This window comes from Protomyctophum parallelum (genome assembly GCF_964188405.1).
Source record: "Protomyctophum parallelum genome assembly, chromosome: 15".
Taxonomy (NCBI): Eukaryota; Metazoa; Chordata; class Actinopteri; order Myctophiformes; family Myctophidae; genus Protomyctophum; species Protomyctophum parallelum.
The window spans coordinates 38873431-38900682 of record NC_139710.1 but is presented as its reverse complement, the minus strand read 5'-3'; the positions used below and the strand labels follow the sequence as shown (position 1 = coordinate 38900682).

The window sequence follows — 27252 nt, the reverse complement described above, 5'->3', positions numbered from 1 at the left end:
GGAGGAACTGACTTGACAAAAAACATTTTTACATACTTTCTGTTGAATGGACATATTTAAAAAATATGAGTTATTCAGGGAATAGGGTTATTATTATTATAGCTTGTTATTTGTTGGGTCAAGGCAGTGGGCGAAGCCTCTCACAGTGATGATGCATAGTATAGGGCAGCTTAGACTGTAGCTCTGTAGTTAAAACAGGTCAAAACATAATAAGCAAAAGGCCATAAAGCATGCTCAAATTCTCTCAAATCAAGTCTGTTAAATCCCTTAATATAATTATGGCAGTTTAGGGATGCACCGATGTGGACATTCTTGGCCGATACTGATGTTTAAAATAACAATTTTGGCGCTAGCGTCTGTAGACGTCCTAGCGCATCCTCAATGATACCGGGCGAGAGAGGAATATTCTGATTTCTTTCCTTTTTTTTTGTCAGTTCGCCTTTCGGCTACCATATGTTACGCTCTGCAGTCATATTAGCTTACCGTTGACTTAGCTGTTAGCGCGGCAGAAAGAATGACTCGTCTCTCCTAATCCAGGGCGCTCTCCGTGGTTTTGAACCGATATACCGGCGCTTCATTTCTGCTCCTCATCCGTCTCTCCCGCAAAAACGCTTTTTGGATTATATATCGTATAAATTAAAACGATAGCAATGTAAGCTAGCAATGTAAAGCACACTTATTTAGCGGATTGTTTCCGGGTCGTGGGTTTCAGAGTAAAAGCGGCCATGTCTTTCCGGCACCCAAGAGCTCCTATTTTGAAGGACTTCCGGCACTGATTGTGTTAATCTCCGGCCTGAGTGCTGGGCGCTACTATTTGATAGGACGGAGAACTCCGTTTATGCCGCTCTGGTGTTAATGTCCGTTTTATTTGCCAATATTGACCGATAACAGCAAATATGTGGCCGATACATCGGTTCATCCCTACCCACGTTTCATAAATACAATGTAGACTAAATTAACATATATGGTAGAGTTGATATGGTGTTGCTGTGAATGGACAGAATACTGAAACAGTCAGAGAGAGAGAGAAATGGCCCTGCCGTTTGTGACGGAGAATATAAAGGGTTACAATCATCCAATTTACTCCTCCTGTAAGACCGTGTCTAGTTATTTGCCTGATGTTGGCTTTGTATGACAGTGAAAACAGTCCGCATATAATCAGCCATGGGTATGCAAACTATGCATGAACCGAACCTGTCCTGTTTGGGAAAGAGCTGTGCAAAAATAACTGTCCATGAATACGCTCCCGTCGTAGAACTTTGGGGGTTATGACCAGAGTGGGAAACTAACTCTTTTCACTGCCAGCTAGCCAAGGGCTGGGAAATCAGTCGGCATGATTAGATACCGCAGCTATTAACGACCATGCAATTAACGTTTGTCAAGTAGGAAAGCCCTTCCAATTAACCAACATTTTAACTGGTGGTTGACTATGTTGGTTTCCAACCCTGGCCCGGGGAGCCCACAACAGTGTTTTGTTTTATCTTCATCCGTGCAAGGCAGAGAAGTCAAAGTCAGCGAAGGCCTCCTGCTGCTCCGGGGACAGATTGAAGGGCTTGGCGGGAGGCGATAAGACGGGCTGAAGACGGGTGAAATCGCTGTCAAAGTTGCTCACGTCCATGGATTCTTTGATCGAGGGAAGGAACGGAGGCTTCACTTTCTTGGCGAGCAGGGCCTCCCAGTCGATAGTCTGTGAAACACGGACACAGCATATAAGACGCGCAAATGTGGGAAGCGAACGCAGCTCGTAAATTGCAATAACGACTATTAGAATAAATTACGTACTTTATTTTTTATTTTTTTAAGTTTTTGTTTTTGTTTTTCCACCGTGTGTGTGTGTGTGTGTGTGTGTGTGTGTGTGTGTGCGTGTGTGTGTTTTGTGTGATACAGCTGCGCCCTCTGGTGGCGGGCGGGTGGTGTCACAGCGTGACATACACAGACAGACTGCCTGGGTTACATAGTACTGGCTCACTGGATTCGCAATCACTGCATTTGCAATCAATGAGGGAAAACTTTGTGAATCGTCAACAGTTTTTTGAGCGGTGCCTCCGCTCCAATACGCAGCTATGTGTGTCCCTAATACGTGTCCGCCATGTGTCTGTCAGAGCACGGACAGCTGTAACACCTAAAGCGGCCGGTAGAGTACAGCACAAAGTAAAGTGGCACAAAGTACACTACAACTACAGTATGAGCCCTGGGCGTCAGTACACACGCTACAGGTGTGATTTTATTTCTACTCTCTGAACACAGTAAAGTCAGCTCTCCCACATACTTTCTTGTGCTTCAAAGTTTAAAATGTATTTGGTTGGTTTAGTCTTTATTTACTCTTGAGGATCTTGGTCTTGCCTTTGTGGATGTTGAGTCTGAGTTGTGCCGAAACGGCTGCCACGTTGGTGGTCTTCTCCTGCATCTGTTGTTGGGTGTGCGACAGTAGTGCCAAATCATCTGCATAGTCCAAGTCGTCGAGTTGCTTCCAAGGTGGTCACATAATTCCATACCTTCTCTGTGCCGTGGAGGTCTTCAATATCCAGTCAATGGCTAACAGGAAGAGAAAGGGTGAGAGCAGACAACCTTGTCTGACCCCAGTCCTCATTTGGAATGCCTCTGTGAACTGCCCTCCGTGGACCACCTTGCATGTCAGTGCCCTCATAGGAGTTCCTGATGATGGAAACGATCTTGGTTGGCACCCCGTAATGTCGGAGAAGATTCCAGAGGGACTCTCTGTCCAGGCTGACAATCTATACCGTATCAAGAAGACTCGAACAATTTTCCTTTCTTTTGGATAGGTTCTAAATTTTACACCATTTGGAGTTGACGTTTCCAGCCTCGCCAGCTCTTCATCCGGCCGTGTGGAGCCGAGGACCGAAACATCACATCTAAATGGCGTAGTCCAGCAGATGGTGATGGTAATTCCCATCACTAACCTGACGTACCTCAAAGAATTTCTCTCCTTTGAGCTCGTTTGCGTCCCTCTCCCCAGCTCCTAGCCTTTTCAACGGGTTCTTCTTCAGCAGCTGCAGAGGAGTGCAAAAAAACTGAGTTGGAAGTACATGAGGAAAAAAGCTGTAACCTATGTTTCTCTCATAAAACACGACATTGTGAAAACATGAGAACAACAGTGCGCTGTGTCATTTTAGATTTTAGACATGGGGCTCCATCTCGCGCCAGGAGCCCTAATTCCCCCGTAACAAATGCTATCTTGCCCAGGCGGTGGCGTAACCGTCTGGGCACCCGACTGGTGAACCAGTCGCAGTGTGCCGCGGGTTCGACTCCCGAGCCCGACACGGCCTTTACTGCATATCTATCTGCCATCCACTCCACGGCCAACACAGCCAAGTTGTGCAACTATGGCAAAATCACATTGGAAATTACACCCATCTAGCATTTAATTGCCTTTCATTTGGTTGACACAAGTATCAGCTATGTGTTACTGATTATGGGGAATTTACATATTTGCTGCATAATGGGGTAATCAAACTGAAAGAGGGAATCACGCACAATGTGCCTTGGTACAGATTTGTGGAGAATTAAGACAGAACAAGACCTCTGAGCTGTGAATGTTCTGCAACATGCATGCGTCAAGCTGAGGCAGCTCCAACTCAGGTCGCACTATCTGAGGAGCGCGTTCTTTTATCCAAAGGATTCGCATTACGGGTGGTTTGAAGAGGCACTTTCCGTGTGCATAAGATAGCAAATATAGGGAAAGCGCATTGACACGCCTACAGACACACCTCCACCCGCAAATATAGGTGTCGGCAAAATTAATAGTGGGTTGTGTGGCCGCAAGATAACGCTTACGCACAGTGGAAGCTCCTAAATGCGTAATTCACAGAAAATGTTACTTGTGGATAAAGCAAATATTTGAATATATATATATTTTTAAGCACACATTTTTTGCTAAAATCTTTGCTTTTGGGGGTATTTGGCCACAGGTCTGTGGCCAAATAGAATATCATTTTGGGTGTCCTTGACATGAAAAGGTTTGAGAACCACTGACATGGTAACATACGTTTTTCAGAACTGTCAGGATTTAGAAGGCCGTTTGTAGAATGGGCCTTGGGAACGTAGTGATTTTTGGTGCCCTACAGTGGACTAAGTATATTGCAAAGTATTGATCATTGGATTGGAGCCCATGCATTGATTACCTTCTGGATGATGGAGACAGCATGTGGAGGAAGTGACCCAGGGTACTGGATGTCATCGTTTACGATGCTGTCAAACACCTCCTCTTCATCCTCTCCAGGGAACGGAGACTGTGCAGGGTCGAAGGACATTGATTGATTGATTGATTGATTGATTGATTGATTGATTGATTGATTGATTTATTAACAGCTTGCAGAATTACAGTACATTTCAAGCACAACTCAATACAAAAACTGATAACTGTGAGTGGACGACACCATAAAAGCATTACACTTGTTTATAATAGACCGCCCCCTTTCATGACGACGCCAGGCCCAGGAAATAATTCCCAATGCATTTTGTTGTCACAACTGGAGTTGGCTTTGTACGAGGCTTAAAGGGTCTTTAAATAAATACTTTTTGAAATGTCTATGAGGAAAATGAACGGGGAATCATTTCAAGTGATTTGCAAGTGATCAGATCGAATTAGCTTATTTCGGACATGCATCAACTTATCTGCACCGGTTGCACATCTGGTTTGACGTACGTGTCATTCGTAGAAAATTATTTCGCATATCTACAACATCACAATGGCTTGATGACACCACCAGGCTTCAGTGTCAGAGTCACCAGTTTAGAAATCAGATGCGAATCACATTTCAAACCACCTGGGAATGTGGTTCAAATCTGCTTGCAAATATATATATTTATGTTTTGCTGTCGGACTTGATCAAACTAGTTTGATTCCAATCTCTCTGGATAGGCCAAAACATAGGATTTGGCCTACAATTGTGTACATCCAAATATACCAAATGTAACAATTTGAGGGAGGACTGACCTCTCCCACAAGCATCTCAAAGATGAGCACACCCATCCCCCACCAGTCCACGGCCTGGGTGTAATTGTCATCCGTGAGGACTTCGGGGGCCAGGAACTCTGGCGTTCCACAAAACGTCGAGGTCCGATCGCCATGGCCCATGCCTGCCAAGACGACACGGATAAACTCAGTCAGTGCCAGTGTTGTTTTTGGCAGCAACATTTGATTTTGGTTTTAGTCATAGTCTTTAGAATAGTTTACATATCGTTTTAGTCACATTTTAGTCACCTGGAGTGCCTTAGTGTCTAGTTTTAGTCGACTAAATGTCATGCGATTTTAGTGTAATGTATTAGTGTAATGTATTTTGGTGGGCCTTGATGCCGTCGTAACGACTGATTTTACGCCGATCTACAAGTTCACAATGCGTTACGCATTGTGAACTTGTAGATCTGCTATTTTCAGCATTCAACCGAGTGTAAAATGACTTATACTGGATCTCTTGTCCACTAGTCCCCTCCTAACATTTTAGTCTAGTTTTTATTTGTTGACGAAATTGTCAGTATACTTAGTCTTAATTTTAGTCATCATAGGTTAGTTTTCATGTAGTTTCCATTTAGTTTTCGTCAGTGAAAAAAAGGTAGTCAACGAACATTTTTCGTCTTAGTTTTAGTCGACGAAAACAACTATGCTACATGCAGCATTCATTGATTCATTGAAATCCAACAGGCTCTCTGAATGGAGTTTCACGATTATGAAATAATTCATATCACCTTCTTTACAGAGCCCGAAGTCTGTGATTTTGACAAAGCCGTCTGCGTCCATTAGCAGGTTGTCCAACTTCAGGTCACTGTGGAGGACACAAACATCCATGTGATAGGGCATTCACTTAGTCATTTCTACTAGTTAACTAGTTGCCTAGTTGAATAGTCGACTAGTTGCTTAATGCTCTACCATGTGATGCCTCCGATTTCCTTAAATTAGCCCTTCGCTAAGCCCCACCCCAAAAAGCAACTGTCCAGTGAAAATCCAAATAGTTTAGCAACCGTTAATCCTTGGCAATCTATGGTCACCTCATAGCTGTCGGTGTTATTTTTGCATGGCTGTGTTGTTGTGCTGTCGGTGTTATTTTTGCATGGCTGTGTTGTTGTTGTTGATCTCAGAAGATCTCTACAAGATGTGTGCGTCAGAAGAGGAGCAGATGTGGCTTCGGACCACCATCTTCCTGGTCGCCCGCGTCAAACTAAAACTGAAGAGGAACTGGACTGGGAAAACCAACAACCGCCAGAGGTACAACACCATACCTCTCAAGGAACCAGCCGGGCGAGAAGTGTTCAAGATCACACTCTCCAACAAGTACCAGATCCTACAAGAGCAGGGAGAGGAAGATACCATCGAAGGGAAGTGGCAGGGCATTAAGACAGCAGTGACCGCAACATGCCAGGAGGTACTAGGTAACAAGAAGTATAGCCACAAGGAATGGATGACAGCAGAGAACTTAGCAAAGATAGATGAGAGGAAAAAGAGAAAGGCAGCTAGAAACAACAGTCGCACACGGGCCAGCAAAGCAAAAGCACATGTAGAATACACAGAAGCAAACAGAACAGTCAAGAAAAGTATAAGGGCAGACAAGAGGAGCTATATAGAGGCTTTGGCAGTAGAGGCAGAGGAAGCAGCACAGCATGGAAACATGAAGACCCTGTATGACACCATTAAAAAGATAGCCGGAAAGCTTAGCAAACCTGAGAGACCTGTGAAGGACAAAGAAGGGAGGAAAATTCCAGATGCGGAAGGACAGAGACGTAGATGGGAGGAGCATTTTGAAGAGCTATTAAATAGACCACCTCCACTCAATCCAGTGGACATCCAGCCAGCCGAAAGTGATCTGCTGATTGCCTGTGATGTCCCATCCAAGGACGAGATTCACAAGGCCATAAAACAACTAAGAAATGGAAAGGCTGCAGGGCCAGACAATATTCCAGCAGAAGCACTGAAAGCTGATGTGGAAACCAGCGTTGAAATGCTCTACCCTCTCTTTCGTGATATTTGGGAGAGAGAGGAAATACCGTCAGAGTAGAAGGAGGGTCACCTCATCAAACTACCAAAGAAAGGTGATCTAGCTTCATGTTCCAATTATAGGGGAATTACTTGTTGTCCATACCAGGGAAGACCTTCAACAGAGTACTCTTAAATAGAATGAAAGATGCAGTTGACCCACACCTCCGAGACCATCAAGCTGGTTTCCGAAAGAATAGATCTTGCAAGGACCAGATTGCAACGTTGCGGATCATTCTGGAACAGTCACTGGAGTGGAACTCGCCTCTTTATGTCAATTTTATTGACTATGAAAAGGCGTTTGACAGTGTGGATAGGGAGACAGTCTGGAAACTTCTGAGGCACTATGGGGTTCCTGAAAAGATAACCAACATTATCAGGAACTCTTATGAGGGGATGACCTGCAGAGTGATACATGGACAGCAGCTCACAAATGCCTTCCAGGTGAAGACTGGAGTGAGGCAGGGCTGCCTTTTGTCACCTTTTCTGTTCCTGTTGGCCATTGATTGGGTCATGAAGACATCCACAGCACAGAACATAAATGGCATACAGTGGACACCGTGGACACGGTTAGACGATCTTGGCTTTGCTGATGACCTTGCTCTTTTATCCCACACCCAACATCAAATGCAGGAGAAGACAAACATAGTCTCAGCCATCTCAACGCGCCTTGGCCTCACCATCCACAGAGGAAAGAGCGAGGTCCTTAAAATAAACACAAACAACGCTACTCCCATTACATTAGAGGGCGAAGCACTAGAGGAGGTGGAGAGTTTTACCTATCTAGGCAGTATCGTGGACAAAGTGGGCGGGACAGACGCTGACGTGAAAGTTAGGATGGGAAAGGCAAGACCAGCTTTCCACCAGCTGAAAAATGTCTGGGGATCCTCAGATCTTCCCAAAACAACTAAGATCAGGATCTTTAACTCCATGGTAAAGCCTGTTCTGCTGTACGGAGCAGAAACTTGAAGAACAACTGTTAATACCATGAAGAAAATCCAGACTTTCATAAACACCTGCCTGAGAAGAATCCTCCGAATCCACTGGCCTAACACAATCAGCAACCTGGAACTGTGGCAGCAATCAGGCCAGCACCCTGTGGAAGAAGACATACTACAAAGACAAGGCGATGGATTGGCCACACCCTTCGCAAGCCTGCAGCTAGTATCACAAGATACGCCCTGTTCTGGAACCCACAAGGGAAAAGGAAAAGGGGCAGACCAAGAAACACCTGGCGGCGTGACCTAGACGCAGATGTGAAGAGATCTGGCCATACATGGGGACAGCTGGAGAGAATGGCCCTGGACCGAGATGCCTGGAGAGCTCATGTTTGTGGCCTATGCCCAAGGTTGGGCGATAGGCGTAAGTAAGTAAGTGTTGTTGTGCTGTCAGTGTTATTTTTGCATGGCTGTGTTGTTGTGCTGTCAGTGTTATTTTTGCATGGCTGTGTTGTTGAACACATACACAGCAGGACAGTTACACGACTGAGCCACCCGGTCAGGTGATGGCGATAATGCTAATCACCGTAGTCTTCCGTGCATTTCATGAAAACTCCTGTCGGACGGTCGTAAGTTGATTATTATTATTATATTAGTATTTCTAGTTTATCTAAATAATGTCATGCACATTTATCCAGTGCATAGCCTGGTTAAGACATTTTGAAGCTCTTGCTCCTGAAACGATCGATTATTTATATGGATAAATCCCGTCATTTTACAAAATTGCTAACGTGCCTATTGGACAAGGACGGGTTGGGGAGGGACTTGGCGATGGGCAAATAACCGATGTACAAGCTCATGACGCGGGGCATCATGATCTGTTGTAGATCTGCTATTTTCTGAGTAACTAAGTATGAATCAGGCTAGCAGACTGACTTGGAGGCGTTTAGAAAGCTCAATGACAGTGACTTAAAGGACACGTTTGGAAGAACTTACCGATAAATTATTTTATTCAGATGGAGAAACTCCAAACCCAGCACAACACACGCTGAATAGAACCTGTACCAAACAAAATAATTGTTTTAGATATGCATATATTCAGCCCCCTCAAATCGGGACCCTTAAATCAACGCGCACGTTCGTCATGCACGCACGTGCGCACATAGGGGTTGCATACAGGCGGCGGCCGAACGACAAATAGCCTCAGCGTTGTATTCAGACACGCAAAGATATGAACATGATAAACGTCTATGCGCCCACTGAAAATAACTGTTATTATTGTCATTCTGGTGAAAACCGGGACAATTTGGTTGTGAATGTTGAAAACTGGGACATACAGTATTATCGTTTTGGCGATATTTGGCTCGAAGTGTGAATTATTACAAAACATACAGTAACCACTTTAGCCTGCGGCCTACGCTATACATTTCGGCTAGGGATGCACGACTAATCTGTAGCATAATAGGAATAGGCCATATGGGCCATAAAAATGCCATATCGGTATCAGAACAGTCTCAAAATAATACAGATGATATTTAATCGGTTTTCACCAGCAGAAATATTTTTAAATTAAACATTTAAAAAATCATCAATGATTTCAATAACTAAATAAATCAAAACTGCCGAGTACCTCTATTCTAGAACAAAAGCCAAATCAAGGTATAGAACTTTTTAAGAACTCTTGTGCAAAAGCCAAATCAAATATGATGTAAAATCTTAAGTAAAAATATTTTTCTACATATTATTTGTGTACACATCTCATTCAGTTGTGAAAACAGACACTTGGAAAAGAGTATAGACTATTTATTGATTGATTGAATACTTTATTAACAGGCTTTGGGCCAAGCCCCCCTAGGGCCTAATACTAGGCTTGTTTCCATTGTGGTCCTCTGTATAATATCGGAATCGGTCAGAATCGGTATCGGCAGATATGACCATGCAAATAATCAGATATCGGTCATAATTTCATAATTGTCCATGCCTAATTTCGGCCATTTGAAAATAGCCGATCTTGTAGATCTGCTATTATAGATCTGACACCGCCGGTGTGGGATAGGTTATTGAAAATAACGGACGCGGCTGTTTTGACGCGCAGCGTTCAGAGACGGTGTGTGTTGGGCTTTACCCAGAGAGTGTACAAATGGAACCAAATGGACCCGTTAAATGGGGGGTTCGTATACTAATGCATGTCAACTTGAAATGAAACTGGTTGAAAATCACTGCTAGAGCCATAAAAGTCTGCGGGCTAACGAGTGTCAATTTGGGGGGTCCTTGACATGAAAAGGTTTGGGAAACAGTGAGATAGAGAACGGACCTGGCCTGGGCTTCAGTGAAGACGTGCGTGTGGATGTGGATCATGAGGTCGCCACCAGGCGAATACTCCATGACGAAGCAGACATGGTCTGTGGTCTGGACGCAGCCGTAGAGGTTCACGAGGAAAGGATGTTTGGAGGCGTTGATCATCTCAAAGATCCTCTTCTCACTCATAAGGCTGTGGAAGAGAATAATGTTGTTTTTGGCAGCAACATTTGATTTTAGTTTTAGTCATAGTCTTTTGAATAGTTTACATATAGTTTTAGTCACATTTGAGTCACCTGGAGTGCCTTAGTGTTAGTCTAGTTTTAGTCGACTAAATGTCATGCGATTTTAAATCAACTGTAGATTTAGTCGACTAAATTGTATTTTGGTGGGCCTTGATGCCGTCATAACGACTGATTTTACACATGCTGAAGTGAAAATAGCCGATCTACAAGTTCACAATGCGTTGCGCTGCGACGCATTGTGAACAGCTATTCAGCTATTGAGATCAGCTATTTTCAGCATTCAACCAAGTGTAAAAGGACTTATACTGGATCTCTTGTCCACTAGTCCCCTCCTAACATTTTAGTCTAGTTTTTATTTGACGAAATTGTCAGTATACTTAGTCTTAGTTTTAGTAATCCTAGCTTAGTTTTCATGTAGTTTCCATTTAGTTTTCGTCAGTGAAAACAACACTGGAAGAGAAGATCTGAAGGTAGTTCTTCCAGTTCTTGTTCCCGCTTCGAATGCCACCGATGCATTGAAATGGGACCTGTCCCCAGTTAACCCCTGGGGGTCAAAAAACCTTTTTATTCTTGGCTAGGTGGCCCAGCCTTCATCCAATCAGGATAGAGAGGGGCCTTCTGCCAATCATGATCGAGCGGGGGCGGGCCTTGGTGTGTGTGCTGTTGGCCTGTCGCGTCCCCCCACCCCACTGTCCCCCCCCCACTTCTTTACTATTATGTAAAGAAGTGGGTGGTTCTTGAGCCTTTAGTGTCATTTGTAAAGAAGTGGGTGGTTCTTGAGCCTTTAGTGTCATTTGTAAAGAAGTGGGTGGTTGGGCCTTTACTGTCATAATTATGTAAAGATCTTTGGTCTTTGCACAGACAAAAGAAAGCTCAAAACTAAAATGTTTGCCTACATTATATGGAAGCAAGAATTGTTTGCAACATTCATAACATATAATTGTAGCTTTTATGTATAAAATATCTCACAAACCTGTCCACTTCATCACGAGTCACAATGTCTCTTTTCTTCAAGGCTTTGATTGCATAGAGCTTGCCAGTCTTCTTAAATTCTGCTAAAAGCACCTGGATGGAGCAAACAGGCAGCACTGAGGATACAAGCAACTTTCTTCACCATATCATTGTTAAAATGGTTTCAAATGGTGTGTTACCTTTATATACCTTTATACCATTGTTAAAATGTTTCAAGCGGTGTATTACCTTTATATACCTTTATATCATTGTTAAAATGGTTCAAACGGTGTGTTACCTTTATATACCTTGATATCATTGTTAAAATGGTTCAAATGTTTTTTACCTTTCCGAAATGCCCTCTGCCAAGAACAGAAATGTATTTGAAATCTTCCATCTGCATCCTTATTGGGAGATGAAGTGGCAAGAAAAGAAGATAAATCTAACCACACTTTGTTACAGTAGATCTCAGTGTACAATAATTGTCATATTTCTATGATCGTGTGTGTGTGTGTGTGTGTGTGTGTGTGTGTGTACCTCAGATCAGATACGGACTCATCTCCATGCCTTTCTGTTATATCGCTTCCAACAGACGACTGTAAAGAGAAATACAGTTTCAAACACCCTACTACCAGTAAGACTGCCCTGTGAGCGAGAAGCTGTGCACGCATCTGACTGGGTGACAGCAGACTGCTGGGCAAGTGCTGGCGCTTTGGCAAGGAGGGGGGGGGGGGGGGGGGTCAACATATGTCATGAATTCTGCACTGGCCATATATGGAGTGTGTCTTGAGTGTACAGGGTTTGATGAGGGCCCAGGTAGGGCTGGGCCTTAATTTTCGGGCCTGTTAAGAACTCTAGTTTTCGCGGCTGCCCGGTGCGTCTGCACTCATTAGCGATTATTAATTGTTGAGAGTGGAAACATGGCAGTTCCAGCACCTGTTTTTCTTGCTGCGTAGACACGGGAGGTGCTTGTTGTGCTGTGGAGGTGGCGTAGGGGTCAAGGTCACTCTGACGGGACTGGTCATCATCGCTGATGTCCAGTCTGATTACTGGCACGTTGCTATGGACAATTGGACATAACAGATATATGATCACTGGCACACAGTGTTGGGCAATATTAATCAAGAGAGTAATATGTTACTTATTACATACCTTAAACAAGTAATAATATTATATTGCTTATTACTTGGAATGGTAAATGGTGCATTTATATAGCGCCTTTATATAAGGCGCTTTACATAGATTGTGCATTACATTCATCCATTCACACACACATTCATACACTGATGCCCGGAGGAAACCATGCAAGGCAGGCACCAACCTACACATCGGGAGCTATTAGGGGGTTCAGAGTCTTGCTCAAGGACACTTCGACACTAACTCTGGGGGGAGCCCACAGGAACTGGGAACCTTGCGGTTCCATTCCGGTCACTCTACCCCTGAGCCACATGGCTGCCGCCCCGAATCCCCGGAATCAAGACTAATATATTATATACTGTATTATATAATTACATATTACCTTTTGTGGTCGGACATGCGGTCGCACACGTGCTGCTCCCGTGCTTGCGGTTAGGGTTTGAGGTCTAATTACAGTCAGACCAATAGTATCACAATCTGTTTAATCTGTTTAGTCAGCTTCTTTTAGAACTGAATCCAATTGTTTTCAAGAAGAAGAGTCACCAATCAGCGAAAAAGGCTTTAAAATAAAGCAGTGATCTTTCTCTACCTTTTAAATTAAATGTTTTCAAGCCAACAGCCAACAAAACATAAACAAACTAGACAAAGTGCCAATCGGCACAGGTCTCCACCAGGGCAGGTCAGGTTGTGGCCTCATGGTGGCGCTATAACAGGCTGTTGAGGAAGATTTGGGCCGGAGGTTCGTGTTGGAGGGATGCAGGTACAATGTTTTTCCATGTGTGCATACATAAGTTGTATACAGATTGATGCAGTTATAGCTAAAAACAGGAATTGGCCTGTTATAGCGCCACCGTGAGGCTGATTTTGAGGAATAAATTGTGGCATGTCGTCCTCGGCCTAGTGAAAATGTGCGTGTATAATTTAAGGGAAATTGTTTGTTTGTTTGTGATTTGTGGGCTTTTTTCGAAATGGACGAATCGTGTGAGCTTTGGAAGCCAATCTTAGCCAATCAGGATGGAAGATGGGAAATGGTGCCGCTCCGTGTTGATCACATGACTATGGAGATAGTGTATACCGATTTGCGTGAAATTTGGATAAAATCTGAAGGAGTAATAATAGAAAATGTGTTTTACATATGTCGGCCTCCTGGTGGCGCTATAAAGAGCAGATGTGAAAAATTCCAGGCAAAGGTTTTTCCTTGGCCTCTAGGGAGTTGGCATACAAAGTTATCCACAGATCCGTGCAGTTAGAGGTAAAAACACTTTTCGGCCAGTTATAGCGCCACCTTGAGTCTGAGTTGTAATTGTTCATGTGGCATTTTGTCCTCGGCCTAGTGGGAATGTGGGTGCACAATTTCACGGAAATCACGCGATGTGTTCATGATTTGCAGCATTTTGTTTGAAACTGAGCACTCCTGTGAACTTTGGAAGCCAATTTTAACCAATCAGGATGGAGTCTGAGAAATCTGAAAGACCGGTTTCGTTGAATGGCTCTAGAGAGACTGTGTACCAATTTGCGTGATGTTTGGACAAAATCTGTAGGTGTACTGTGCAAAAACTTTTTTTGCACAAAGCGGCCTCCTGGTGGCGCTATAACAGGCCGTTCTGGAAAGTTTGGCGCAGAGGTTCATTGTTGGCATCCAGGGAGTGTGTGTGCAAAATTTGGCATCGACCGGATTAACGGTGGCCGAGATTAGCTGCTCACGGACACACGGACGGACGGACGGACGGACACACACACGGACGGACACACGGACGGACGGAGTGCAAAACATACTCTCCCCACATGCCTTCGGCCTGGTGGAGACAAAAAGTAATATGTAATATGTGCAATTTCTTACAAAGTAATGTGGATATAATATTACTGTTACTGGGTAAAGTAATAATATACAGTAATATATTACTAGTAACTAGTTACTGCCCAACACTGCTGGCACTTTGCTATGGACAGAACAAAAGGGGGAAAAACATTGTGTAATATGGTCCACAAAAAAACTAACATAAAATACTTTGAAGTCTGTTTTATTTAATACATTCCAGTCTTTGGTGGAACATTTTCAGACGCCACTTTTGTCTAGTAATAAATTAATAAATATATAAAGGTCATACAAGCGCATCCATTCGGCTAGCTCGGACATTATGATGATGGATTGCAGGGGAAACCAATTAAAGTCATTGTGCCGTTTTGTCACTGACTGTGGCAGTGGAATGGGTGTTTGATTCTGCTGTTTTTGTCACTGACCTTGGCAGTGGGACGTGTGTTTGGGTGTCCCTCCTCTCCGCGGCCGGCGGTTCGTTGACCAGAGGATCAGGACTAGACGACGACGTCATGGACGAGCTGAACGTAGAGAAGGTAGCGTAGTGGGGCAGGACGCTCATCATCAGATGACCCCACGTGGTGAAGTTCATGTTCATCTGAGCCGCTCTGAGGAAGTTCTTCCCTGGATGAATAATAAGAACATCGATTTAAAAAAAGACAGACAGATAGTAGGTAGTAGGTGCACACGTGGTTTGCTGTGGTGACGCATTAAATATGAAAGCTCAGGAAACAGACTAATTCTCGCGTCATCATGACATTGACATCTTATATAATTAATGAGACACACACACACACACCTTTCTCTTTAGTGAAGATACACCTTTGTCGCCTCAGTTTCGGCTGTCGCTCGACGATGGTGTCAATGAATGAAATCTGTAAATTGACCAGGAAAATAATTATTTGGAAAAACTAAAACTGTAAAAGAAGTGTCAAAACCATCCATCCACCCATCTTCAACCGCTTATCCGGAATGGGGTCATGGTGGTAACATTTCCAGACTTCCCTTTCTCGAGCAACGTCTAGGGAGACACTCGAGAGGCATCCTAACCAGATACCCGAACCACCTAAGCTTGTCTCCTTTCCAAACGAAGAAGCAGCGACTCTACTTTCGCATAGCCTAACTGAACTTCTCACCCTACTGTATATCTCTAAAGGAGATGCCAGCCACCCGTCTGAGAAAACTCATTTTGGTCGCTTGTATACCAAAAGAATAATCATCTGGTCATGGCCTTACACTTCATGACCGTAGGTGAGAATAGGGACGAAGATTTATCTGTAGACGGAGAGCTTTGCCTTCTGGCTCAGCTTTCTTTTCATCACAACAGTGCGCAACCGCGACTGCAATACCGCCCCTGCTACTCCCATTCTCCGTCTATCAGATATGACATATACATAGAAATTACTGACATAACGTATTTAATAATTGTATACTTCAGATCTTAAAGCTTAAAGCTGATCTACAAGCGTACAACGCGCCATGAAGTGACGCGTTGTGCGCTTGTAGATCGTCTATTTACGCCCTCTTATGTATTTGAAAATGTATGAACGTTTCCCAACATGGAAACGATTATGACTATGCAACAAATAGCTGTGATCATAACTGAGATCAGTGGATTCTGTAATAACTGTGACAGACAGACCTCGGCATACAGGCTCCCCTGTGGCTCCATGCGGAGACACTGGTCCTGGTTTGGGTTCTTCTCCAGCAGCTCTTCCAGACGTAGGAATTTGACTGCACACATTCCCCTCCAGTCTCGCCGGAAGATCCCGATCTCCAGCTCACGAGACTGTTGTTCATATATAATTGGTTTTAGTCATAGTCTTTTTTTTTAATATATATGTTTATTGGTAATAGGTTTCAACAATTTAGTACAGTTTGAACATACCATTTTTTTCTCTCCCTCTCCCTCACCCCATCCCTCCCCCCCAGTTATCGTATAAACAGTAGGATACAAAAATAATAATTTAAGCACAGATAACAAAAACAATATAAATAACAAAAAATAAAATAAAATAAAACAAAATAAATACAATTATGAGTTGGGTTATTCGAGTTCAAAAGATAGTCAGTCACAAGTTATGTTGGAAAAGATTGTGTTCGGAACGTTGTCATACATCACCCTCTATACACAGTTCTATCGTTATGAGAAAGCAAAAAAACACACATAGTATTGATTCAATTAGTCTGTCGGAAGTACTCTCAGATTCTCAAAGTAGGTAATAAATGGTTGCCAGCTAGAAAAGAACCTTTCTGTTGAACTTCTAATTGTAAACTTTATTTTTTCCAATTTTAAAAATCCCATAATATCCTTAAGCCACATAGCTATAGAAGGGGAAGTTGGGGATTTCCATCCCAACAATATTCTACGTCTCGCTATCAGTGTGGCAAATTCTACCATATTAGACTGTTTCTGGGTTAGAAGTTCAAAATCTGATGGTACCCCAAAAATAGCGATCTGGGGTGACGGCTCCAAACAAACCTCAAATATATCAGACAATCTCAAATATTTTAGTCCAATAATGTACCAGCTTGGGGCAAGACCAGAACATGTGTGTGTGATTAGCTGGTGAGAGAGCACATCTATCACAATTATCATCAATTCCAGGATATATTGCAGCAAGTTTAGATTTGCAGTAAAGTCATAGTCTTTTGAATAGAATTTCATTCAGTTTTTGTTCTGAATAAGATGTTATGGCCTTTGATGCCGTCATAAATTCCTGATTTTACACTTGGTTGCATGCTGAAAATAGCAGATTTTCTACCTTCATTACACCATTTCACAGTCTCTATCATCACTCTATGTTTTTCATACAGTAAGCCAGATGTAAGAGACAGATTTAAGGATAGTAATACATATTAGTCTGGAAGTGGAAACCAGATGAATATCTGGATAGATAAAGGAGCCCACCTGCTGGTCAATGACAGAACTACAATAACAATAGCATTGCTCCATGTAATTACAGTGAGCTAACAGGCCACCAATCCTTCTATTCCTGCTGTTCAGTCAGCAGGATTGAAATCCTGACGTCAACAAAACTAGGCTACCGTTACATATATTATTACAACAACACATCACTGATTAGGATGGAATATACTATAGCCTACTATAGGCCTATTTACAGTACATACAGGACTAGGCTATATTATAAACAAGGTCCTTGACACCCATCTGAAAATATGTTGTTCCAGGCAGGGACCACCCGCAGAAGCAAAGATTTGAGTTCAAAACGCTCACTCTGAAAGAATATGTATTCAAAGATTTGCGCCACATTTTCACGATAAAAAAAATAATAGCAGACCTACAAGCTCGGTGCAGCGCTATGAGCTTCTAGATCTGCTATTTTTCAATAGCTAAAGCATAACATAATGCTTAAAACACCAAAAAGGGTTTCCCGCCCCAAAATGGGTTAATCGCTGTCTCGTTTGAAAGGATTGTCATTGTGATGATGTGGCCTACCCGCTCCAGGTGGACACAGAAGGTCTGGTGCTCCCACATCTGTCGGCTCACAGGTCTCCACTGGGTGCGTCCCACCAGTCTGTTGTCCAACCTCAGAACGGCACTGACCTCCACTGTACATTGCACAACAACACCAGATGATAACACAGTCGGTCACCACATTGCCAGGGGTTTTCTAGAAGGGCATTGCAAATGATATCCAAACATTGCCTATATTACTATGACCTGTACATGAAACTCCACCAAGAAATATACTTCCAGTGTTTTTTTTTTGTTTTTTTTACTTTTTGTGTCCAAGGTATATCAAAGGGGATGCACTGCACAAGCTTTATGTTATTTTATAATATCACAACTGTATTCATATCTGTGCACTGTTTGGAAACCACTGGATTAAATAGCTATGCTAGATTTTCCATTAACTTAACGATTCTACAAATGACTTCTAAATCCTGACAGTTTTCTGAAAAACCCTATGTTTTTATGTCAGTGGTTCTCAACCTTTTTCATGTCAAGGACCCCCTAGAATATGCATTTGGCCGCCGACCTCCATCTGAAAATATGTTGTCCCAGGGACCCCCCCAGAACCAAAGATTTAAGTTAAAAACGTTCATTTTTATGTAGTTCAAATGCTGAATAAAAATGTAGTGCAAATCTGTACGTCCCCCAACCGAGGAAACTCCCCCCTGTATAAGGGTCCAGACACACCCAATAATAAAAATAGGTATTCCATTGAGTCTCTCATGGTCAGAAACCATGAAATAGACACCAAGTTTGCGTTTCTAGCTCATCTGGTTCAGAAGTTAGAGCCAAACCTATTTTCTGGGTGCTAATATTGTGGCGGCCATATTGCGGCGGCCATATTGGATTGCATGGAAACTTTCAATAAAAAAAAAATTCGTATTCATATCATTGATCAACCTCCCTATTCACCCCCATTACAATTATTGTGGTGGCCATATTGGACCTTTTGCCCAAAAATTGACCGGGTTGTCCATAATATAGGTTGTGATCCTACTGGGTTATAGATATTATTTCTGGTAGACAACTTTGTATGTTATGGCAAATGCAGGTTTCCTAAAATAAAAGGGTGGTTTGCCCCCTGGGTACTGTCAGGTGAAAAGAAGTGGACTCCTCATGCATGGAAGGGAGCATGAGGTCAGTCCTTTGCTCTCCCCAACAGCAACAGCCACAAATGTCAAAGTCTCCCTGAGCCAAGACATTGAACCGTTGAATCCGTTGAATATAAGTACTCACATAACATACAGCAGTTTGTATCTTTGTACCAATATACAATGGCTGCATGCATTCTAGCATGGCTTGTCAAGTAGTAGCATGTACATACGCATACATGCTCTGCAATCGAACCCCTAATGCTCCTCGGGCAACATACAGTATATGAATACATGCAAAACGTAAAAGGTTTATGGACGAAGCACTTACAAGAGAGGCTCCTGTCTGTTGTTCTGTCAGGCAGTTTAGGACAGTCATCATCAGTGATGTGACCGTGTGAGCAGTCCAGAGGAGAGGTCATGTGAGGCATGTGTTCCACTGGTTCATCCAGCAGATCCTCACATCCAAGAAGCCTAACTTCAAGTTTACCTGGAACAACAGACAGTGGTACAATCTTTTATGAATTTTTTCTTCCTTCTTTTTTTTTTTTTTTAATCTCTTCTGGTATTATTGACATGCCAGAGCAGCGAGAGAGAGAGCACATTACAATTATGACATCTTTAACATGTCAGGGCTGCACAATGTTGATTAAAAAGAATAGAACAATACATCACAATAGACAGAGAGTATGCTATGCGCATGCATAAAGTGAGTGGCAAATCAAGCGGCAAATCGAGTGGCAAAGTGAGTTTAGCGTCGTTTAACGGCATTTAATGCAATAAGATAGGACTTTTCTGTTTGGATGTACAATATGTATGGGCAGTCAAGGCCAGAAAGTATAATATAATAAAGTTCCCATAGACATATAAAGGTAGACACCCCTTTCGGCTCTGGAGCGTATGTGCTCAAGGGAGGGCAGAAAATTCCCGAGATTCCTTGCGAAGCATGAGCGTGCGTCACAGAGTGCATGTTCGGGTCTGATAAGTCCCGGAAAAGATGCGCTGTCATTGGCCAGTAGTCACTTGAGTGGCAGCGTGACAGTGTGCCGTCCACTCTTCCAGTGTAAATTCTTCCGCCCTCCCGTCAACACACATGGCTCCAACTAACTGCAGCAGCCAATGAGGCATCTATTTTTTAAATATCTATGGGCGTTCCTGCATAACTTCCGGGTATGATGTACTTGAAATACCTTTCCAAATGTTCCCCCTAATTTACAATCACATTTAACGACTTTAAAAACATTTCACCAACAAAAAGAAAAAGAAGGAAAAAAAAAGAAAAAGAAAAGAAAATCCGCAAAATAATATGCAGTCTTACTGCACATGCCATCTAGATCTAGCTACCGTGATGATACCAGTTAAGGACGCGGGCTTGGTGGAGACGACGCAGGAAGAGTTGATGAGGGAGGTGAGCAGACAGAGTTTCCCAGGAGGAGGAGGAGATCCGGGCAGGGCAGGCTGCTCCTCTCTGGTGGTGGTGGTAGCAGGGTGGTGGTGGTGATGGATGTCGGGTTCCTCCTTGCGCTGCTGCTCCTTCGTGCACCTCTCCAGGGAGAGCTGCAGAAGGCTGAGCTTCTGGGAGGACTCCTGCACACGAGAGCCAGCCTATAGCAGGACGGTATACCGTACGGTGTATTATTTGCCTCTCTTTGTGTGTGTGCGCGCAATGTTTTCCCCTGCAACTATACGGGGAACATATTTTTTTTTTTTATCCCATGATTTTGTAACCCATTTATTTGAGGGGGTATGTGTGTCTGTCTGTCCGTTTGAGCACGGAATGTGCTCAGCTGATTGGCTGAGTACGGAATGTGATTTATAATGTGATTTATAATGATGATGTGTGATGATCTGCATGTTCAATATATGATTGTTTTTTCTTTAAACAAACAAAAACAACTATGAATGTATAAGCATGCCTGGAGAAGCCATTTGCAAGCCCCTGGAGGGTTTTTAGGCTTTCTCCTTCACATTTTCATTGACCTTGTGTATCATTTCACATGTGAAAATAAAACAAACAAACAAACAAACAAACAAACAAACAAATGATGAGAGCGCCCCTCACTTCACACGAGTGTGATTTCTTTTTCACCCGCTGCCAATGGCCTATACTAAGCTGTAATCCCGGGCGTTACTCTCCCTCTGCCAGCCTGGGGAGAGCCCTGAACTGAGCTCATGCTTCCTTTAATGCAGTGAGTATCTTCTTAAGGCCTATTCATAGTCTGGATTTTCGGTGGTGAGGTGACCACCGCTCCGGTGGTGAGCTGACCACCGGAGCTGAAATAACGTTGAGCGGTGGTGAGTAAAAACAGAGAGAAGGGCTGGAGCGGTGGCGGTGGTTTGCTCTTCACCGCGGCTCGTGACGTCATGTTGTAGTTCGGTGGTCACCTAACCACCGAAAATCCAGACTATGTATGAGCCTTTACTCTTATCACCTGACGGAGGGGGGGTTTCCCCGGTTGGACGTAGCGCATGAGTAACACGTTATTCCTGGAGAAGGAGAGAATGTCCGCACACTGTTGAGTAGCTCCCACTGGAAATTATTTGATAAAGTATGACAACGTTTTGACCCCTTATGAGTCTTCGTCAGGTACAGTATATATATACCTGACGAAGACCCATAAGGGGTCGAAACATTCTCTCCTTCTCCTGTACATATCTTTTTGTACAGCACCTGAAAGTTTTTTTAGAGATGTGCGTACTTTCCGTTGGATTCCGTTTCTAACACGTTATTCCAACCAGTTCCTTTCCCCTCCATCAGGTGCCCCGGCTGGCCAGGCGGGAGGGCAGTATAGAGACCAGGGAACATATCTGACCAGTCTTTCACTCAGGTATTTTCTGGTGAGATGCGTTGTGGAAATTGTCCCCTTTAAAATCTAATATTACATAATTTTTGCCCTCACCCACCCCACTTTCCTCTAACATGCAGTGATTATGAATTGCATAAAGTATAATGTCCAGTGTACGGGCAAACTGCTTCCTCGCCTGTAATTAGGCATCTATTCCAACACGTATGGGATTCACACTGTGATTACACTTGAAGAAATCAGATTTCTGTTGAAATAGGATTAGCTTTCAGAATAAAAAGCCTAGCTAGGTAATCTCTCTCTCTCTCATACCAGTGTTGATTTCGTCGACTAAAACTAAGACGAAAAATGTTTGTCGACTACCTTTTTTCACTGACAGAAACTAAATGGAAACTAAATGAAAACTAAGCTATGATGGCTAAAACTAAGACTAAATATACTGACAATGTCGTCAACAAATAAAAACTAGACAAAAATGTTAGGAAGGGACTAGTGGACAAGAGATCTAGTATAAGTCCTTTTACACTTGATCGGCTGATCATTACGATGGCATCCAGGCCCACAAAAATAAATTTTAGTCGACTAAATCAACTGTCGACTAAAACTAGACTAACACTAAAACATTCCAGGTGACTAAAATGTGACTGGAACAAAATGAAAACTATTGAAGACACTAGGACTAAAACTAAAATCAACATTTGCTGCCAAAAACAACACTGTCTCATAATACCTCAACGAGTGCTTTTTGGTCCAGCGATGGAAGTCCTTCCAACTTTTTAAGCACGTCTTTGGCGAGCGCCAACACGTCCGTCTCTTTCTGGATGTAGTGCTCCAACTCCGCCATACGAGCATCCAGGGAGCCGGCTGCCACTGGAGAGGACCCTGCAGCAGGGACGTGCACACATAGACATCAAAAGGGGACTTCAGCCCCTGCCCTTTTACCCGTCTGTAAAACAACTGCCCTCTCCAGACCACGAATGCAGCACTTACTATGGCAAAATGCCACTCCTTTCCTTTCCATGCCATGTCGGAAAGGCAGCATTCAGGAGAATTGTTTTTTTTCTCACTGAACTTGAACGAAGCATTTTGTTATTGAACGAAATCCATTTCGTACAACCGCATCTCCAGTAGATAAAGAATCCAGGCTTGCGCCCCGAAAATAGCAGATCTCCAAGCTCGCAACGCGTCGCAGCGTGACGCGTTGTGAGCTTGGAGATCTGCTATTTTCGCTATTTTGGGCCAAAAGTGCCCTCTTATGGGATTTCAGCCCCTGCCCCTCTAACACTCTCTGCACATGCCTGCCCTGCAGGATCCAGATCCAGAGAGAGATGCAGGAGCGTAGCGTGGATTAAAATGTTGACTGGGCAAATTAGCATCGCGAGGAGAGGCTGGGAGGATTTAGAGGAGGTGATTTTGCACACACAGGGTGAGTGGCTGCCGATGTCACTAGAAAGTCTGGTGACGCGAGGTTACTGCCAACGTATAGGCTATATTTTGTTGCCTTTCTTGTTGTTTTGCCCCAGCATTTCAGAAGCTATAGCTACTGGGCAAGATCTCAATTGACTAGCTGGCCCTGTGCCAATTGAGCAGTGGTTTTCGACCAGTAGTCCGGGGACCACCAGTGGTCCTTGAGGGGGCTCCAGGTGGTCCCCAGCTAAATGATGGAGAGTTTTACAGAACTATAGAGTGTAGAATAATTGTTATTTTTGTTTAACATTTGCCTGTTGCCGTGGCTCAAATGCTGAATAAAGTATTTGCCTTGATATGAAAGGGGTTGAAAACCACTGCTACGTTTCTGAGAGAGAAGGGGGGCATGTAATATGATGTTCACTTCCTGTGCAACATGAAATGGTACCTGGCAATGGCCAGTGGTGGAAAGTACCGGTAAGTGCATTTACGTACAATTTTGAGTTATTTGTACTTGAGTATATCGAGTACTTTTACATATACTCCACTACATCTCAGAGGCAAATATTGTACTTTTACTCCACGACATTCATTTTAAAAGTTACTAGTTACTTTGTAGATTTGGATTATTATTAATATTACAAAACATTCATTAACCACTTCAGTCCTATATACGTTTCGGCATTTGAAAATAGCCGATCTACAAGCTCACAATGTGTCGCATCAAGACAAATTGTGAGCTTGTTCATCTGCTATTTTCAGAAGATTTTTAGACATTTAAAAACTTGAAATGAGACATTCTGCATTTTGAGGCCAGTATTTCTATATTACAATATTGATACTTTTACTTTTTCCACCACTGGCAATGCAGGTGGGGTTTTTTTTTGGTATTGAAGGCACCCATTCCAAGAGGCTATTGAACGCAGTGTAATTTTAGAATTATTTTATTTTTTTCATAATTCAAATAAATAAATCGCTAAAGCAAATCTACATCTGGTTAGGATGCCTCTCGGGCGTCTCCCTAGGGAGGTCCTCGAGACACGTCCCACTGGGAGGAGACCCCGGGGCAGACCAAGGCGCAGTTGGAGGAAACACATCAACTCACTGGCCTTGGAACGTCTCGGGATCCCCCAGGAGGATGTCACTAATGTTGCCCTGGGGGGCACGGTGGCACAGTTGGTAGTGCTGTCGCCTCACAGCTAGAAGGTCCTGGGTTCGATTCCCGCTCTGGACACTGTGGGTGCTGGCGGCGTGTTTCCTCCTCCGCGTCATCAGTGCCCATACCCGAAGGCGGGGTTGGCGAAAGGGCCTTTCTGTGTGGAGTTTGCATGTTCTCCCCGTGTCCCCTAGGGTAGGTACCCTCACAAAAAACATGCAGTAATCCTGGTCACTAAACTGCCTCCCCCTGGCCAGCCGGGGCGCCTGATAGAGGGGAAAGGAACTGGTTGGAATAACGTGTTCCTTCCACGCGCTACGTCCAACCAGGGAAACTCCCCCCTGTCAGGTGTAAAGGAGCAACTTGGACACTCAGGCATGAAGGAAGCATGAGTTCAAGTCTGTTGCTCTCCCCATGTCCTCCATATATGGGGACTAGGTTGGTGGAGGGTGTGTAGAGCCCAGGATCACATTAGATGATTGACACAGGGGTGAAAAATGGGTTACAAAAATCGTGGGATAAAAAATATATATTAAAAGAAAACTAATGTTGCCCTGGAGAGGGAAGTCTGGAGATGTTGGCGCTGTTGCCCCCACGACCCGACTACGGATAAGCGGTTGAAGATGATGCATGGATGGCTAAAGCAAATTTCTAAAGCACACATTAGGCTATTCTCCAATTGTGTTAATGTATTAAGAATCCAAAGCTATATACTATTCCATAGAAAGTTGAAATGTACTTTCATGTGAACAAACATTTTTTGAAAGACTTGGTGAATTCTTGCTGCATCACACAGTATTGACTCAATGAGAACAGCATTGACTATTTTTTAATAATTTGCAATCAACAACAAAAAAAGCGAATGCAACCCCTGCTCAAGAATGTTTATAATGAATAACATCAAACAAGTCTAGTTTTTTATCTTTTCAGGATAATGAACAGGATTAATCGTTGCATGGGAACAGTTTAGAGATGCAGCAAAGAGCTGTTATTTCACATTCCACAACAATTCGATGTATTGTATTGCACTACATCTACTTTGTTTTGTATTAATATTGATTGCTTGCTTTTATCCTTTTCCTGTGTGGTCTTATAGTTTTGTATGTTGTATTTTATGTGCTATGGACTTCTGTCTGAAATATAAAGATGATATAAAACAGCTGTGAAAGCATGCCACCATGGGCTGACCTCTGAGTGTTGTGTTATGGTTGCAGCCATCACCACCTCCAGCCTGCTGGGTGACTTTGATAATGTGCATTCGGATCAGCTCGATCTTGGAGCGGCTATCCTGCAGCATCTGCTGAGCTGTGGACAACATCATGATCCTGGTGGATACAGAAAAACAACAAAGCTTTGCAGTCTTTACACTACCGTCCGTCACCAGCTATGGGTTGTTATTCCTGTAGTATAGTTCAATAAAGGAGGAAAGAAGTAGCCTTATATACAAATACAAATAAACCTTAAACTCATATATACGCCTGATCCTGTTTCAAGTCGGAACGGGCAAGTGATAAATAATCCTGTCTGTCTGTATATGTACAATGCAACATTTATAATTGGGGCGATGGGTGGGGTTGGGGGGAGCGACACACAAGTGGGGGAAAGGGTTAAAACTAAAAAGTAAACGTTTTTTTATGTTAAGAGAGAGGATAATTAATAGTATGACTGTGCATTTCACATACCTCGGGGGGTGATCTGCCTTCTCCTTGCCGAATAAGGACTTAATTTGACATCCTCCTCGGATAGGGACCTCTCACGTTGCTTGGACCTTCACTATCCTTGAAACAACAAGTCCCCTGATGTTATAGCACGTGTTTTTTTTAAACCAGGGCTCTCCTCCTGTATGCGTCTTTACATGTTGTGCGCGTATATATAAATGAATCACGCATCAGTCTTTCCTCGAGTTGTGTTTTTTTTGCCTCTCAGCTGGTGCCTGTTCTGGGATATTGTCCATGATTTCCCTTTGCGTCTTCTTCATCAGCCCACTGTTTTAGTGTTTACGGGGTTTTGACTGCAGGGGGGTAATGATAGGATAGTTCCTTCGGGTGCCAATGAACACCGCTGCTGCAGATGGGATCGTCCTAGCCGTGGCTCAGTATTGGCCAAGGGGGAGGACCACGATGTTCCACTAGGGGCTGTCACCAACCAAAAAGACAAACACTGCTGTTGTATTCTCCGCATGCAGGACAAGAAAGGAGCACAACAATTCCTTATTGCTTTAATAAGAGAGCCTTGTCGTGTTTAGCTTGCTTGATCCCTGCATGCACGGCAGCCGCGTGTACATAAATCAAACGGTTTAAACAGCATGCAGCATCAAGCAGGCAGAGGCTGGTGTTTTATTAACAAATCCATCATGCATGCCCCCTACCCTGAGCCATTTCAGTTACCCCGGATTACGGGGCACAGGGTTAGCCCACAGTCAGAGAGCTAATAATAGAAACGTGTAACATGCATTGCATTGCATTTAAAAACAATAAGCATTTCTGTCTTCTCATGCCCAGTTAGATCCATATGAGTTCACTCAGTATTTTCTGGTGGTGCAACATGCACGTGGTGTTGTGGAAATTGTTATTGTCCCCTTAAAATCACGAGAGAAATATTGTAAACAGATTAGTGAATGAAAGTCAGAGAGAAAGTGAGCAGAAAGGAAATGGACAATGACTGGGAGCTGGGTATTACGATCACACTTTTATCGAGCTTTATAATGTATGGAGGCTATATCTATAGCCTGTGTAGTAGTAGGCTAGCTACTACGACCATGTCGCTTGCCGATAATGTTGGACGGACAAATGCACTAAGCCTGTGTTGGCTCGGCAAGCAAGCGTGCAAGCATCATATGGTGCGATAATGATGATGAATCATGGGCTGCTATAAATTAAACAATTCATTAACCGGGGCCAAGATTGTGACTTCGGGGTAAAGTCATCTTTTTTGGTCCTCTAC

At 43.4% G+C, this 27252-nt stretch overlaps 1 protein-coding gene across 1 annotated transcript; it reads right to left on the bottom strand.

Annotated features, from left to right (window-relative positions):
- Positions 1-1483: 1483 nt before the first annotated feature.
- Positions 1484-25627, bottom strand: LOC310872674 (serine/threonine-protein kinase N2-like; the record flags this gene model as incomplete). Its single annotated transcript, XM_083784718.1, has 18 exons — positions 1484-1687; positions 2931-3011; positions 4143-4250; positions 4958-5100; positions 5707-5783; positions 8923-8985; positions 10241-10417; positions 11443-11534; positions 11767-11824; positions 12370-12480; positions 14799-14997; positions 15173-15248; positions 16016-16162; positions 17792-17946; positions 19274-19432; positions 20298-20547; positions 22477-22628; positions 25498-25627. 18 exons carry the CDS (start codon positions 25625-25627, stop codon positions 1484-1486), a joined length of 2382 nt encoding a protein of 793 aa, XP_083640844.1.
- Positions 25628-27252: the final 1625 nt, after the last annotated feature.